This window comes from Spermophilus citellus (assembly GCF_964194105.1).
Source record: "Spermophilus citellus genome assembly, chromosome: 1".
In the NCBI taxonomy this organism is placed as follows: Eukaryota; Metazoa; Chordata; class Mammalia; order Rodentia; family Sciuridae; genus Spermophilus; species Spermophilus citellus.
In genome coordinates, this window is record NC_138182.1 from 131,509,827 (window position 1) to 131,524,643 (window position 14,817).

The 14,817-nt window shown below is 33.3% G+C and overlaps 1 protein-coding gene across 5 annotated transcripts in view; it reads right to left on the reverse strand.

Annotated features, from left to right (window-relative positions):
* Positions 1-14,817, reverse strand: part of GABRG2 (gamma-aminobutyric acid type A receptor subunit gamma2) — a gene marked incomplete at both ends in the record, with an annotated part of 87,436 nt that overhangs the window by 48,523 nt on the left and 24,096 nt on the right. For 4 of the 5 annotated variants that reach the window (XM_081308528.1, XM_081308526.1, XM_081308527.1 and 1 more), the window contains 5 exons: positions 1,454-1,591; positions 2,417-2,499; positions 5,577-5,797; positions 9,070-9,137; positions 10,654-10,805. In XM_081308528.1, coding sequence (XP_081164654.1) covers positions 1,454-1,591; positions 2,417-2,499; positions 5,577-5,797; positions 9,070-9,137; positions 10,654-10,805 — 662 coding nt within the window. The remainder of the gene's footprint in view (positions 1-1,453; positions 1,592-2,416; positions 2,500-5,576; positions 5,798-9,069; positions 9,138-10,653; positions 10,806-14,817) is intronic. The other variant, XM_081308529.1, reaches the window with a different exon arrangement.

The window sequence follows — 14,817 nt, forward strand, 5'->3', positions numbered from 1 at the left end:
TTCTAAACCAAAGGAAAGATTGTTCTAGTACTTGATGGCCAGGATTTCCTGTGAATAAGGGAACAGAAGGCCACCTTTCAAAAATATACTCAAACATTACTTGACCTTTCTGCTGCTTTTTTTTTTCTTTTTTTTCTTTCTTTTTTTTTTTTTTTTGCAGAATAAGAGCCTTGAGAAGAAACTTGCAAATGCTGAAAACAGTGTCAGGACCAAACAACTCTACGATTTATAGAATAGTGTTTTTAAAAGCAGAATCTTGAATTTTTATCTTTATATAGGCCCTAAATTTTCTTTTCTCTATACAATAGACCAATGTCTATTCCAACTTAGCCCAAAAATATGTCCTGTGAATTCTAGAAAAAACAGGTATGTATGAACAAATCCATAGAAATCTGTTAACCGCATGGAAATATGTTTCTAATGACAAGCCTTAAGTAGACCATAATTTGAGAATACAATGTATTTGAAATCGTGACCTATTTAAATTTACATAAGCTTAAAAGGAATAATCGGAGTCATCTGCATGGAGGATACATTCAGTATTTTAGAGTTCCTACACAGGAGAAAGTTCTTGTTTAGAAATACATTTAACCCACACCACTTGGCATTTCAAAAAAAATAAATAATATCATTATAAATTATGAGATTTCATGTAAACACATTGACTTTAGCTTCTATTGAAAAATCTAAAGTACTGACCACATTATTCCTCATGCATACCTGATAAGCATAATTAATTTTGGTAACACTTACTATTGATTGAATTCTAAGTGACAGGTAGGTATTATTCCATTATTCTAAGCATTTCACTTTTTTTTTTAATACAGAGAATCCCTGCGAGTGGTTCTTTTTATCCATCTTCGATATTTGGGTACTTGGGAAAGTTGATCCCTTAGAAATTCAATAAATTTGCTCAGCATCTATAGCTCATAACTGATGGAGTTGGGATTTGAGACCAGAGTTGATAATACCCAAAGCTTGGTTTATTTCCACTAATAAAGCCAGTCTGAAATATTAAATTATTGAATGGAGAATGAGTCTATATCCATTACAGTCATTTTTCTGCATTTGTGGAATGTACGTTATCTCTGTAAGATTCTTTCAAATATTCCTCTTTCAGTATATTAGAAAACATATTTCCTAAAAGAAACAATAAATTTACACCTAATAAATATTTTCTTTTTAAAAATAATTGCTATTCACATTTGCTTAAACAAATTAGTAAATAATTTACTAATCCAATTTGAATCCAATTTGCTTTAAATTGATAGAATACAGTTATGTTTATCTATTCTACTAGAAAAGCAATTATAATTTTCTCTAGGAAATTAAAACACTTCATTAATTTTCTGAATATCATTTGTAGACAGACATTGAAAATACTTTCAAACCATATATACCAGAATTTTAACTCCAGAAGGGTCATTTAAAATTCTTTTCAAGGGGGTCTTACCAGAAGTTGTCTTCACTACTTCAGTGGTATTTCTCAATCCAACAAATGAAAACTGATAAAGCCTCCAGGATCTTGTGTCACCCACTTCCACAGAACTACGCTTCCACTGATAGACAATTTCTTCACGTGGGTAGCCATCTACCGTGAGATGGAAAAGCTCATGTTAAAAATGATGATAAATGGTGATTAAAGGAACATATGTAGCAACAACTGTCAATGGAAAAGGTTTTATAATATATTTTTTTTGTTTGGAGAGAGAATTTGTTGGGAGAGTTCTGGTCTATCATTTGCAAGGCCCTGGGTTTGATGTTCAGCACCACAGATAAATAAACAAAAATTCATCCGTAATCAATTTTTTATTCTACCTAACATGTCTACCTGGCAGGCCAAAAGAGTAGTAGATAAGAGACTTAATATAGATACTAAACTAAAGTAAGTCAAACATTTAGGGAAACTGAGGTTTGCTTGCTTGGGTTTAGGTACCTGTGAAGTTTACGAAAACTTTATCTGGTTTAGATTTGTTATGAAACTTCATGGGACTTTATTATCTGGTAAAAATAAGAGCTAATAAGAAGTCATATTGAGTTTAACTGTGTCAGGGTGCATACTAAGCATTTTACCTATGTTATACCAGTAAAACAGTAATTCTGTGTGGTAGGTCTTAACTAGCAATGTGCTGCAACATTCTTTTCCTGGGTCCAAGCACACTTTGCCAATTCATTAAAACTTTGAACTCCAGTGAAACCTATCTGTAGTTTCTGATAAAATAGATCAATTGTTTTTTAGAAACTGCCTAATTGAGACAAACTGGGATTAAACTAAAAGCCTGTCAAAAATCTTCAAACTCAGAGACATAGTTTCATGCTATTTTGCAGTTCTTTGCAATTCTCCCATTTGATTGACATTGCAACCAGAAAAACTATACATGAGATGGGATACAGAATGCAAAAGGACTACACTTACAACTGGAGAACTCCAGGGGACAGGAGTGTTCATCCATTGGGAAGTTGTGCAACTGTAACTGGCACTCAGCATCAATTGTCAGTCTAAACAGAAAGATATTAAAAATAAATAGAAAGATTTTTAAATGCACATGAGCATGATTTCTAGAGTGTATCTCACATCCCAATCCATAACACAAAATGATCCATAACACTAAGTGCAGTCAAAAATTAAGAGACTAAATGTGTGTTCAATTTCGCAGACCAAAGCTTAGCCTCTCATTCGCCTCAACTCCATTTATTCAAAATTTGCGATCACTTAAGTTTTGTGTTTTGTTTATTTTTTTATTTTTTTTATTTTTGCAAATTAATTGCACACATGAGATTGCTCAGTGAATATATTTAATTTACTTAACAGAACAAACTGTTTTAAGAACTTAAGCTCATTTATTCTTTGCATATAAAAGAATGCTGAGAATTCTCAGATCTTATCTGCTAAGATAAGATAAGGATGCTCTGTTAGTAAGTGCTTGTCAGCTGTTAGCCTTAAATTGCTATAGGTAAGTTTAAAAATTACTGTGTTTCACAATGGACTTTTATGCATTTTTTCAATGAAACACTATGAATTCATTAAATAGGATGTTAAAAGAGAAGAGGAATATCAAATCCTAGCCAATCCATATTGAATACATATACACAGACATATTAGAAAAATGTTTGCCAGTGAGTATGAATTAGTTTGTATCTGGAGGGTTATTAATGTATACGGAGTTTTAGTCTAAAGTCCTAGACTGGGACTCCAGGAGGAAGAAGATTTAAAGGAGCCCAGATGTTTTGACCACCTTTTAAGAACTGTGAATATAATCTACAATTGTATTGGTGGTGGGCTGACAATTTTTAAAGTTTCATATTTGTTAATTCTTTTATTTAAATATATATAAAAATCAATGTTTAAGTTGATGTTAATGTTTAAGTTATGTTTTTATAAAAATTATTTTAAATATTTCTCAAATTGCATAACTTTTAATTGGAGAGACTGATCATTCAGTGTTGTAATAGAGCAATTACTAATCTTTAAATATATTTGAAATTGTCTAAGAAGCTCTGGATAAAGTGAATTGTTTCCTCATTTGATAAATGTGCCTTAATTGCGCTTGAACTTGTCCAAAATCACATAACTAGTGACACGGTTAATATTTGGGCTTAGGTTTATCAGTCTTTAGAGATGGAGGTTTAAATCATTGCAACTCCATAATTACATGTCATTCAAATAAAAGACTGTTTTATTCATAATTGAATTTATTCTTAAATTTGATACTTTATTAGTATTATCTCTCCAAATTAAACCTGAATTATTAAAGTTGAAAATGATATGGACAGATTGCAGATACACAGAAACAGATATATGCATGTGCACATACCCTCACCCCCTGCACACACAGCTCATTATAGATAAGCAACCAGATTAAAATCATTTCTATATATAGACTGGCAATGATGCAAACCTTAATTGAATCTTATGAGTGACATATTGAGGCAGCTTTTATAATTAACTATTGTAGTGATTTCTCAAATTAATAAGTCAAAGGATGAGTATAATGTTATGAGAATGATAAACAGACTTGAGACAGTGTGACTGACTTCATAGTTCAAAAGTTAGACTAAGTTCTAATTTATTGGACCAGGCTTTGATTTTCACTAGTTTCTAATTCCAGTTATTACCTTATCTTTAATTTAACAAAACCCATGATGAATGAATTTAAAATAGATGCAATGAATTTCTTTTGCAGTTGTAGTCATTTTTCTCTTGATTTGATCAAACTCAAAGCCTTTAGGCTTTGGAACTAATTTGAAGTATTCATTGTGTAAATTGAATATTACATAAGGCATAAAAATATGTATCATAAGTGACATGAATCATTTTGAAGTTAGATGTCCTAGGATACTAATATGTAAAAGAATCATATTGTTCCCATTCTTTTACTGAAAGTATATATACAGATATTTTAACATCTGCTATATTTACTATTTATGACTCAATATTAAGCATTTTATGTATTACCCCATTTTATCTTTATAACAATTCTGTAAGGTAAGAATATTTATCTGTACTTTATAGACATTCTGGAATGAAAGGTACAGGTTTGCACAATTGTAGCAGAGGTGGGGGTGAGGTAGCATAGTGCAGTGACTGATGGTGGTCACAGTAACTTCCACCAGTTCTCACATAATTCATCTAAATAAAAGTGTAACCCAGTAAAAACATCTTGCTTACTCTGCACACAAATCTTTGAGATGTCTTTTAGAACCAAGAATCTTTTCATCATATGTGTTTCTCCAAGTTCCCATAGATAGAATTTCTGAAGAGTTGCCCAGTTCAAACAGTTAACAAGACAGAGAGCCAGATCAATCTGACTCTTAAGTATATGTACTATTTTACTATTTAATAATGTACTCTCACTAGTGAGGAACTTCAGTGTAATAATATTTTACATGCCTGTGAGTACAAAGTGGGCTAAGATGATGACATAAAGTAATTTACATAGAAAACTTTGCAAATATTATGTAATCCTAAATTCAGAAGATATAAGATGGCTTCTTCAACTCTTCCAAAAGATGCCTAATCCTAAACTAGATAATAAATTATGTCACACAACCTTGGCAATGTCATAGGGAAGATGAACAGGAGATGGAAGATAATAAATTCTAAGTGCTTGCCATTGTTCGGCCAAAAGAAAAACGATGTGTGGAGGCTCCCACATCAAATCTTCTCCTTTAGCAATGATTTCCTTAGAAATGAGGACATTTTGAAACACAAGAAGTGGTGGTCCCCAAGATAACTACTTCAGTTTCTATCTTCTAAATTAGCAGGACTCACATCCAAAACATCAAAGATGGTATAAAAGTCAGAAGATCTCATAAAGGTAAGAGACATTTCATACCAGTTGTAAGAAAACAGTGTACTTACATTAGTCTCAGAAAATTAGTTCTGCCTATGATTAGAACTTTAATGAAGATTATTGATAACAGATAGAAAAACTTGGTGATGTTCTATGCTATTTTCATGAGATACCCCAACCCTCATATGGGCTGGAAATTTTATTTTTTCTTTCATAAAGATACATGTGGTAGATTTTTGTTATATCCCTAGTGATTACTGGGCTTCTTTTCCAAAAGAATACCTTAGGGTGTAGAGCACTCGACCATCATTCCAAATTCTCAGCATCCTATTAGGAGTGGTTATCCAGTGTGCATCAGCTTTTTTGGAGTTTCTGAAGAAAGTATCTGGGATCCAGATTTTCCCCACCATGTTGCTATTCAATCGGAGGACTTTAATGGTACTGTTAAATTTCAAGCGTCTATCATACCATGTCTGGGCAAAAAATATATCAATTGTATACTCCTGTTTTAGAGAGAAAGATAGATAACACAGAACATGTTAATACAATAAAAATATATTTTGCATATTTTATTCTTGCACATATTGCCAATATGAAGGAAAGTACTTGGCTTTGAATACTCCAAGAGGAAGCAAGAGCTTTGTTTATAAGGCCATTGCCTCGCTTATCTTTGCAAGCAGTTTTATATTTTTATTTTTTAAAAAGACGTTTATAAATATATTCTGACAAAAGTTCAGAGCCCTGACATCATTCTTTGCTTCCCATGTCTAGATGAGAGTTTGCGGTGGTATTTTGAGCCAGCTAATTCTTTGCTGTGGAAAACTGACCCATGCATCATAGTGTGTTTAGCAGCATTCTTTACTTTTATATTCTAGACAGCAGGAGCAACCCCTCCACTCCATTGTAACTCCAGCAAGTTGTGACACCAGAAATGACCTCCAGACATCGCCAAATATCTCCTAAGGAACAAAACTTACTAGGTTCAGAATCATTATTGTAGAGTGAAACAAAGTCTAGAATACCCAAAAGGTACTAAACTGGAGCTTCAGATACCCCATAATAAAATGGAGATTCTAAGAAATCTAACAAGTCAGGTCATGTCAACATAGAAAAAGTGAATGCACATGAAGTGCTTCACACATGCATGGCAGACAGCGAACAATCAATAAAAAGTAACTCATTTTTTTCACTATTTATTATAGCTGCTTTTGCTTTTTCTAAAGAAGATGAAATTAATGAAAAATCATTTCTAATATTGCACTAATCTCTATCACAAAGCCTGTTCTTAAATGCCTATAATGATTCCCCTCAAGCATATGTCACTAAACCAGAAAAATCATTGACTTCAGTCAAAGAAAAACAAAGGTGCTGTGGAGTCATAATACTTGAGTTCCAGTGGGACTGTCACATTTAGAGGAAGTCTTTGTGGAAAACCCTTTACTCCCTGGGCCTCATTTCCCTCATCTTCACAAACTAGCAGTCAATTCAATACATGCTCAGGCCCCTCCAGCTCTGTAATGCTATGATGCTGTACTTCTCAACTTTATCACCACCATTGCCACCATCCAGCCCTTAATCACAAGGCTGCTCTCTTTTTATTCTTGTTTTCTTATTTATTCCATTGGGTACTTATTTGGTGTCAGTCCTCTGGCTAAATACTTTTCATGCAACATCTCATCTAATAAACTACCTATGTGCAAATACAACAAAGAATAAACTATTATTACCATAAACTACAGATTAAGTTATTTGATATTGGCATCATTCCTAATAATGAACCCTAATTAAGTCTCACAATTTTTTGTAACTTGATTTTAATTATGTCTATGATGGGAAAATTAAAAAAAAAGTAGAAACAGCTCAGTATTCTTAGATGGTCAGAGACAGGGAAAAAATTCACCCACGTTCTCCAGCCCAGTCCCTCACACTCTGTTTTACATTAAGCATAATGAACCAGGGAAATCATTGATTTGTTAGAGAATATGTGCTTACTTTACAATATATACACTGTTTTGTGTCTTTTCCTGTACCAAAATTTTGGATATATTTTGACCAAAACAGAAAACAAACCCCCAAATAAAAAAATCCCACAAAAAATAAAACAGAACTGAAAACATCTGAGTTTTAACACCAGCATTTTAGAAACTGTGACCTTGGGTCTGTTCTGGAGACTCTAATTCCTAAACAAAACAAAAATTCTAAGTTTAAATAAACTGCCTACAGGAATGAAGTTACACTGATACCTATAGATTCTCGTTATTAAATATTTATAACTTATACCAGAAACTAAGGATTTTGAGAATTTTATTTGTAAAAATGTAACATGTTAAAATGGAATGGTTAATGGTGAAGTAAGCAATGGAATTTGTATGGGCTATGCAGGGGGTGCCCTATAGTTTCATCACAGAATTTTGTTATTGCTAGCTTGGTAAACACTTTTTAAAATGTGCCAATATCACACTAGATTATATTATTTTTTAAATAATATTGCATATTATCATAACTCGTTGACCCCATTCTTTCTCTCTCCACTCTATTATACTATATACTCAGCATACTTTCTCATTTCAGATTTGGGTGGAAAATGCTATTGAAGAACAAAGTTACATTCATTATTATAACTAATGAACTATTTTCTCTGAAAAACCTTTCTAATTTGATATAAACTCTGTCATCCCCACAACATCAATTTTCTAAAAAATAGCGGAATGCTCTATTTTATTGTAATTAGCAATTGTCAAGTATACATACAGTAGCTGAATTATAATATTATAATATTTTATAAAAATTAATTTTCTATATTATATTTAATTTTTATAACAAAAAGTCCTCAATATTTATCTTCTAATCACAAGAGAAAAAAACAAATCTGAAAGATTTTATTTCTTTTCCAAAATGTTGAACTTAAACTTTGTAAAAAGTTTTTATTGGTGCATTATAATTATACATAATTAGTTGGATTCATTATGCCAAAATTCACATACGCACATAATGTAATTTGATCAGCCTCATTCCACAGTACCTTAGCTTTCCTTCCCTCCTCGATCATCAGATCTCCTTTCTTTACTGATCTCCCTTTTATTATTATTACTATTATTATTATTACTATTAATATTATTATTATTTTCATTAATTCATCATATATATGGGTTTTGTGCTATGTTTTTGCATGTGCATAGCATAATTCTCTTCCCTAGTATTTCCTTATATCCCCTTACTCTCTATCTATCCCTGTCCTTTGTTCTATTATTTTCTCTTCAATTTTTTTTGACATTTCAACCTTCCTCCTTCTTTTTCCTTTCTTTCCCTCCCTCTCTCTAGCTTTCATATATGAAAGAAAATATTCAAATCTTGACTTTCTCAGTCTGGCTTATTTCACTTTCTTTCATATATATATATTTATATGTATGTGTATATTTATATATATATATATATATATATATATGTGTGTGTATACATACACAGACATGCACACACACACACATATATATTAGTTGTAGATGGACACAATATCTTTATTTTATTTTTATGTGGTGCTGAAGATTGAACCCAGTGCCTCACGTGTGCTAGGCAAGCACTCTACCACTGATCCACAACCCCAGCCCTTCACTTTCCTCTTGAGTTGAAATACATATCCTCTTTTCTGTTTGGATTCCTCCATTTGAGTATTTAGAAATTCAATGAGACCATAACCCATTAAAACTAATCTCCTGTATTGGCATGCTCCTTGTTACTTCCATGCTAACGAAATAGGCAATTTTAACATGAAACTCACCATATTGATAGCATTCACTGGGCCAATGCTATTAACGTACATGTCTGTGTGAATTAATGTTGGTTTAACTGTAATGAGAAACACAGAGACATATATACAGATGGAGAGGTACAAAATTTTATCATTTTAGTCTTTAATTCTAGAATAGACTCATTTAGCTACATTAGAAGTATTTTATTCACAACTAATTTAGTACCAGTTACTAGTTCAATACCTTTGAATAACAACTATGTTTTCAAAGGAAATTCTCCTTTTGTGCATGTAAATGCAATAAACAAGCATAGTAGAGTTTTGAAACTGATTATCCTTTTGATACTATATAAAAATAGAGAAATCAAAAGATACTGTTCAAAGCTTATTTTCATTTTTTTTTCTCAGACATGTTGAATTTTTCTATCTTACCTTGAAGCTCTGTGATCTACTTTCATATCTTAACCTGACTTTACCCATGTAGAAAATAATTAGTTAGTAACTCAAGGAAAAAAAAAACTACATTAGAAACATGAGGTAGATATAAAGAGCCACGAGTAATATGAATTGTTTTTGGAACATTTCTCCCTACTGATTCATTTTATGACCACTTTATCCTTGCACACCTCTAGCCAACCCCAAATCAATCTCCCTCAGTGAATTATTGCATGCTGTGACTACACAGAAAAGATGGGGAAACCATATGAAAGCCCATTATAAAACTATTTATCAGTGAAGACTGGTATAAAAATCTATAATATAATATCCATGACCAAATATGGGTGCTCCATTTTCATTTAGCATTTAATGAACAAAGATTCATAATAGCATTCTGGGCTTTGATTCAACAAAGTACATTTTTTCTCATCTTTATTCATTTTCCCAGAAAAACTATGCCAGACTCCATAGTGGATGGAATTCCTCAGGCATATTGGCTTGTGCAGTCTGACCTTCATCTCAGTGATGTTGTTCCTCTACCTCTAGATTCAGGCTTGACCAGTCTTGCTCTGGATAATGATATATAGACAAAAGTTAATTTGCCAGTTCTAAGCCTAAGCATTAAACACTGCGAGTTTCTCATCTGCTCTCTTCTATTTCCTTGAAAAGGATTCTCCTAACTAGTATGCTAGTTAGAAGAGTAGAATGAAAGATGCTTAGAGCACCTCTGCCCCATATGAGCAGCCTCAGCCTGGTTTGGGCCAGGTTAGTTTATCCCTGGGCACAGTGTTAAAGAAATGCTTTCTGATGTTGGCCAAGTAATTTGGTCCTTGTTTGTTACATAGCATCAGGTTAACCAGTGTAATCTTTCTAATTTTTTCTTATTTTTTGATGGTATTTCATAAGACATTGTCACTATTTTTTTTAACAGCTTTTGTCTAGAAACTAAGAAAATTTGAATTTCTGGTCCTCAAGCTTCACTTGAAAATCACATTTTTTTTTTCATGTAGAACTGATCAATACCCTTCCCACCCAGTCTTGAATGCTATTTACATCTCTATTTTTTACAATATAGAAGTATAATTTAAAATTTTCTGGCTCTTGAAATATGTCTCTGCTTTTCTTCTGATAAGGTGGACACATTCAGGTGGTCCTCTCAGAGAGGCTTCATCATACCTCCTATGTCAGGTCGAAGTTTGTTGTCATATCCTTCCAGCAGGTTGTTTAAGATGACAGTGACATCTCCTTCAGGAACTTTAGGGGTCAAGACCCAGGTTTTGTTAGAAGCATAGTCTTCATAGTCGTCATCGGATTTTTGACTGGTAAAGCTAAGGAAAAAAAAAATTATTGGTCAAGAAACAAATTACGTGTGAGTTGACTTTTACCAAAAAATACTGATGGTGAAGGAAAAATGAAGCAAGTTTACAGGAATGTAGAAAACAAACGAAAAAAAAAATATCCACCTGATGTTGAATCCAACTGATCAAACTGTACAGATGGGGATTAAAATGTATTAAAGCATCTCTCCAGTTTTCCAGGGTGCTCTGCCCTACCATCTATAAATACACCATGAGTTATCATTTATTTCTGCCTTTCCCATGTTTGACATTCTTCCTACCCACCTGCCCAGCCTCAGGAAGGACTTATTAAAAAAAAAAAACTATTTTTGTGAATGTGATGTTTAAATTATCATAATGTAGTCTAAGAATTCAAGCACAATGTCTACTTCCTCCTCCTTTAGAAGGAACCTATTCATGAAAGTAAGAGAGTGATAATTAGATCCACTCCCACAGACCGCCAGACATTCTCCCCTCTCAATTGAACTACTAGGGAGAACTTTGTCTTGCTGCCTCTTCTGCCCCCAGGGTGTGTGCATTTGTATTTTCCCCCCATTGCTTGTACTGAATGCAAGGGAAGTTCATTCATCTTTGATTGTTAAGAACCTGGCACCTCGGGATAGTAGAGGATAGGAAAGGCAGCAGAATACAACAGACATGAGTATGTCAATATGTAAATCAGTGGAAGTGTAACTGATGTGACTCTGCAATCTGTATACGGGGTAAAAATGGGAGTTCATAACCCACTTGAATCAAAGTGTGAAATATGATATATCAAGAACTATGTAATGTTTTGAACAACCAATAAAAAAAAAGAAAAAAAAAAGAACCTGGCACTATGAAGAAAAAATGCAGTTGCAGACTTTAAGTCACCATTTATTTCTGCAAACATTTCTGAGCTGGAATTTCAGACAGTGGTTGATGTAGTGCAATCATATAAATACACACCTGTTCTGACTGATAGTCATATACTATTCCTGTAATTCAGTCTTAAATGACTCAATCTGGCAGAACTCCCCCAACCCTGCGTCACACACATACACACTTGAGATAGAAGCTATGTGTGGATTTGGAAGGTGAGTGGACTTCCCAGAGCTTACTTCTTCCCCTGCCCTAAGTTCCAACCCTCACCTTTGCCACACATAAGATGATTATATTTGTCTAATCTAGGAAAAACAGGAACCCTTGTAAAAGCTGCCATTTTGTTTTTAGGAGCACTCAGTGAATATTTTTTGGACAAAATTTAAAAAGAAAAAATACAAACTTTCCCACCCTATATCCAATTTCAGTTTATATTCCTGAATATGTGGATATGTGGTATAGAGTAGGTTTTTTTTTAATGTCAGATATCAAATTGCCACATTACCCCGAATACCTGTATTCTCAAACCATATTTATTATCTTTTCTCAATCACCCACAGTTTTAAAACATTCACACACACATACACAATATTTAGATGAATAAATATTGGAGACAATGGTGATTATGTGAATAATGTGGCTTGAGGATAAGGATTGAAGATGAAATTTTTAGAGCAATCACTAATATATCTCAATTTAGTAAGCAAGTACTGTAACCTCCTCTTTCATTGTGTTTTAAAGTTTTAGGAAGCATTATAAAAATACATGTGCAAAAAGCCTAAAATAGTCAGCGTTTTACATCTTGCACTTCAGCGAGCGTAGAAACTTTAAACAAGCATTAATTTCATAGTGTCCATAGTGGGTAGGATGGGCTGGGCAATGTTTCAACCAGCTCTCAAAGAGAAAGGCCTCTTGTGGGCACTGAGACCAGTCCTCTGCTAGGAAATCCCATTTGAGGGCTCAATTCTTCATTTTTCCAGCGCTTTGCTAAATTCTGTGTAATAGAACTATAATCCTGTGACCCAAATCTTACTAGTATAGGGGAGGAACAGCTCTCTGGCAAAGAAAATTTTAAGTTCTTTAACCCAGAGGCCCATCTGCTGTCACCATGGTCTGCTTTCTGGATTCATTCATATGTCTGTCACTTACTGTTTAATGACCTGAGACAAGCTACTTTAGCCTTGATAAGCCTCAAAACTCTCATTTTTTTTAAATGTAGGAAATACTAGTATTCAGCTCATAGTCTTATGTAAGATGAAGATAATGCTTATTAAGTATGTAGCACAACGCCTGACACAGCAATTAGGCTCAATATCAGTGTCATTATAGAGTGACCACTGCTGATTCATAACAACAGCTCTCGAATCTGATTCTAAAGATGCTACTTTGAGGCTTTTATATAATATGGTTCAGAAGAACTAAAAACAGATGTTTTTCAGGAAGAAAAATAATGAGCCACTGTATTATAAATAAATGAGGTTTTTCTTCTCTATGGCTCTCTCTCAGCTGAGAGCTAAATTAATGGGACTGGTGCGTAATCTGGAATTAATTCCAAATTTGTCTTTAAAAAAATATGGTCCTTTTTCAAGGCTGGCTGTTTCTTTCTCTGGCCTCTTCTGGAGGTAAGAACTCCTGTGTTCACAGGGGGGGTATCTGGGGATAATGACCATTAGGTGAGACATTCTGGGGTACTGTCAACTCCTTGAGGATGTCCCAGAAGAAAGAGACTGACAATGACTCAGGTCGATTTGACCCTTGTGTGGGCTGAGAGTAAATATACACTTGAACTTCTAGCAAAAGGCACTTCTTTAAATGCAACAGCATTTAGAGATTATTACTCCTCCTGGTGCCCTTTAGTTTAAAATGATATTCTTAAAGAGGGAAAGAAGTGAAATTGAAATTACTCTCAAATTAAAAAACCATAATACAGAAAGATTTTATTTTTGGTCATCTGAGTGATAATGTCTGAGTGTCAGTGCCAAGAAAATCTTTTGGGCTTCTCATTTCTGGAAAGTTTCAAAACATTGTTACAAAGCCATCTGTCCAAAAGACTTGGACCACCAGCAACAGTATCCCCTGGGAGCTTTGTAGAAATGCAGAACCCTGGGATCCACCCCGATCCTCAAATCAGAATCTTTATTTTAACAAATTGTAGAAGAGATTCATATACATATTAAAATATGAGAATGTTAGTCCGTGTGTGTGTGTGTGTGTGTGTGTGTGTATGTGTGTGTGTGCATCTGCATGCTAGAATGAACTTTTAAAAATATAGATTCCCAGATTCCTATCGTAAAGGGTCATTTAAATCTGAGTCTCTATGTTGTAAATTGGATTATTCATTTTTATTTCTGTCTTTACAGTTTCACATATGATTATAAACATGAACTCATCTTCAAACTAATAGAACATTTTATCTAGGATTAAAAGAGGTTTATAAGAAGACAAAACTTGATTGACATTGTTCTTTGAGAGTTCTTACAATTACATAGAAGATTCTGACTCTAAATTTTGGTACATCTTGTGAATGTTTGTCACTGAGAAGATTAAGCACACATTTTTCTGGAATTTTACATTTTCATCTAAGGATTTCATATTCCCATATACTTAATATAGCTTTAAGTCTGATAGGGGGAAAAGCCTAACTATTACACTCTTAAGATAGTAAAACTGAAAAAAAATTGATAAGAAATAAGCACAGTTGTCTTTTTATTGATATATCTTTAAATTTGTTGGTATTAGATGCATCACAAAGACAATGTGTACCTTTCTGTAACATACATAGATGAGATCATTGAATTAAAAAAGTAAACAAAAGCTCATTTAGTTTTACACTTCAAGTATTTTTAAATCCCTAGTGTTTCACTCTTTCAAAACTTCACCACTGTATTATTGATATGATTTTGGTTAACTTTTATTTTATAGATATAGTGAATCATATGCTCAGTATTTTTAAATGTCAATCTATATCTCCCAAGATATATGATCCATAAAATGATAAATTTTAATCTTTTCTTTGAAAAGATTTCTGTACATTTCGGCTTTTTGCTCCGTTAATGGACCCTTTAAATTTTGAATACCCCTGCTTATATCTCATAAATCTCCACTCTTTGCTTTAGCCACATTCCAGGGGGATCCCCTGCTC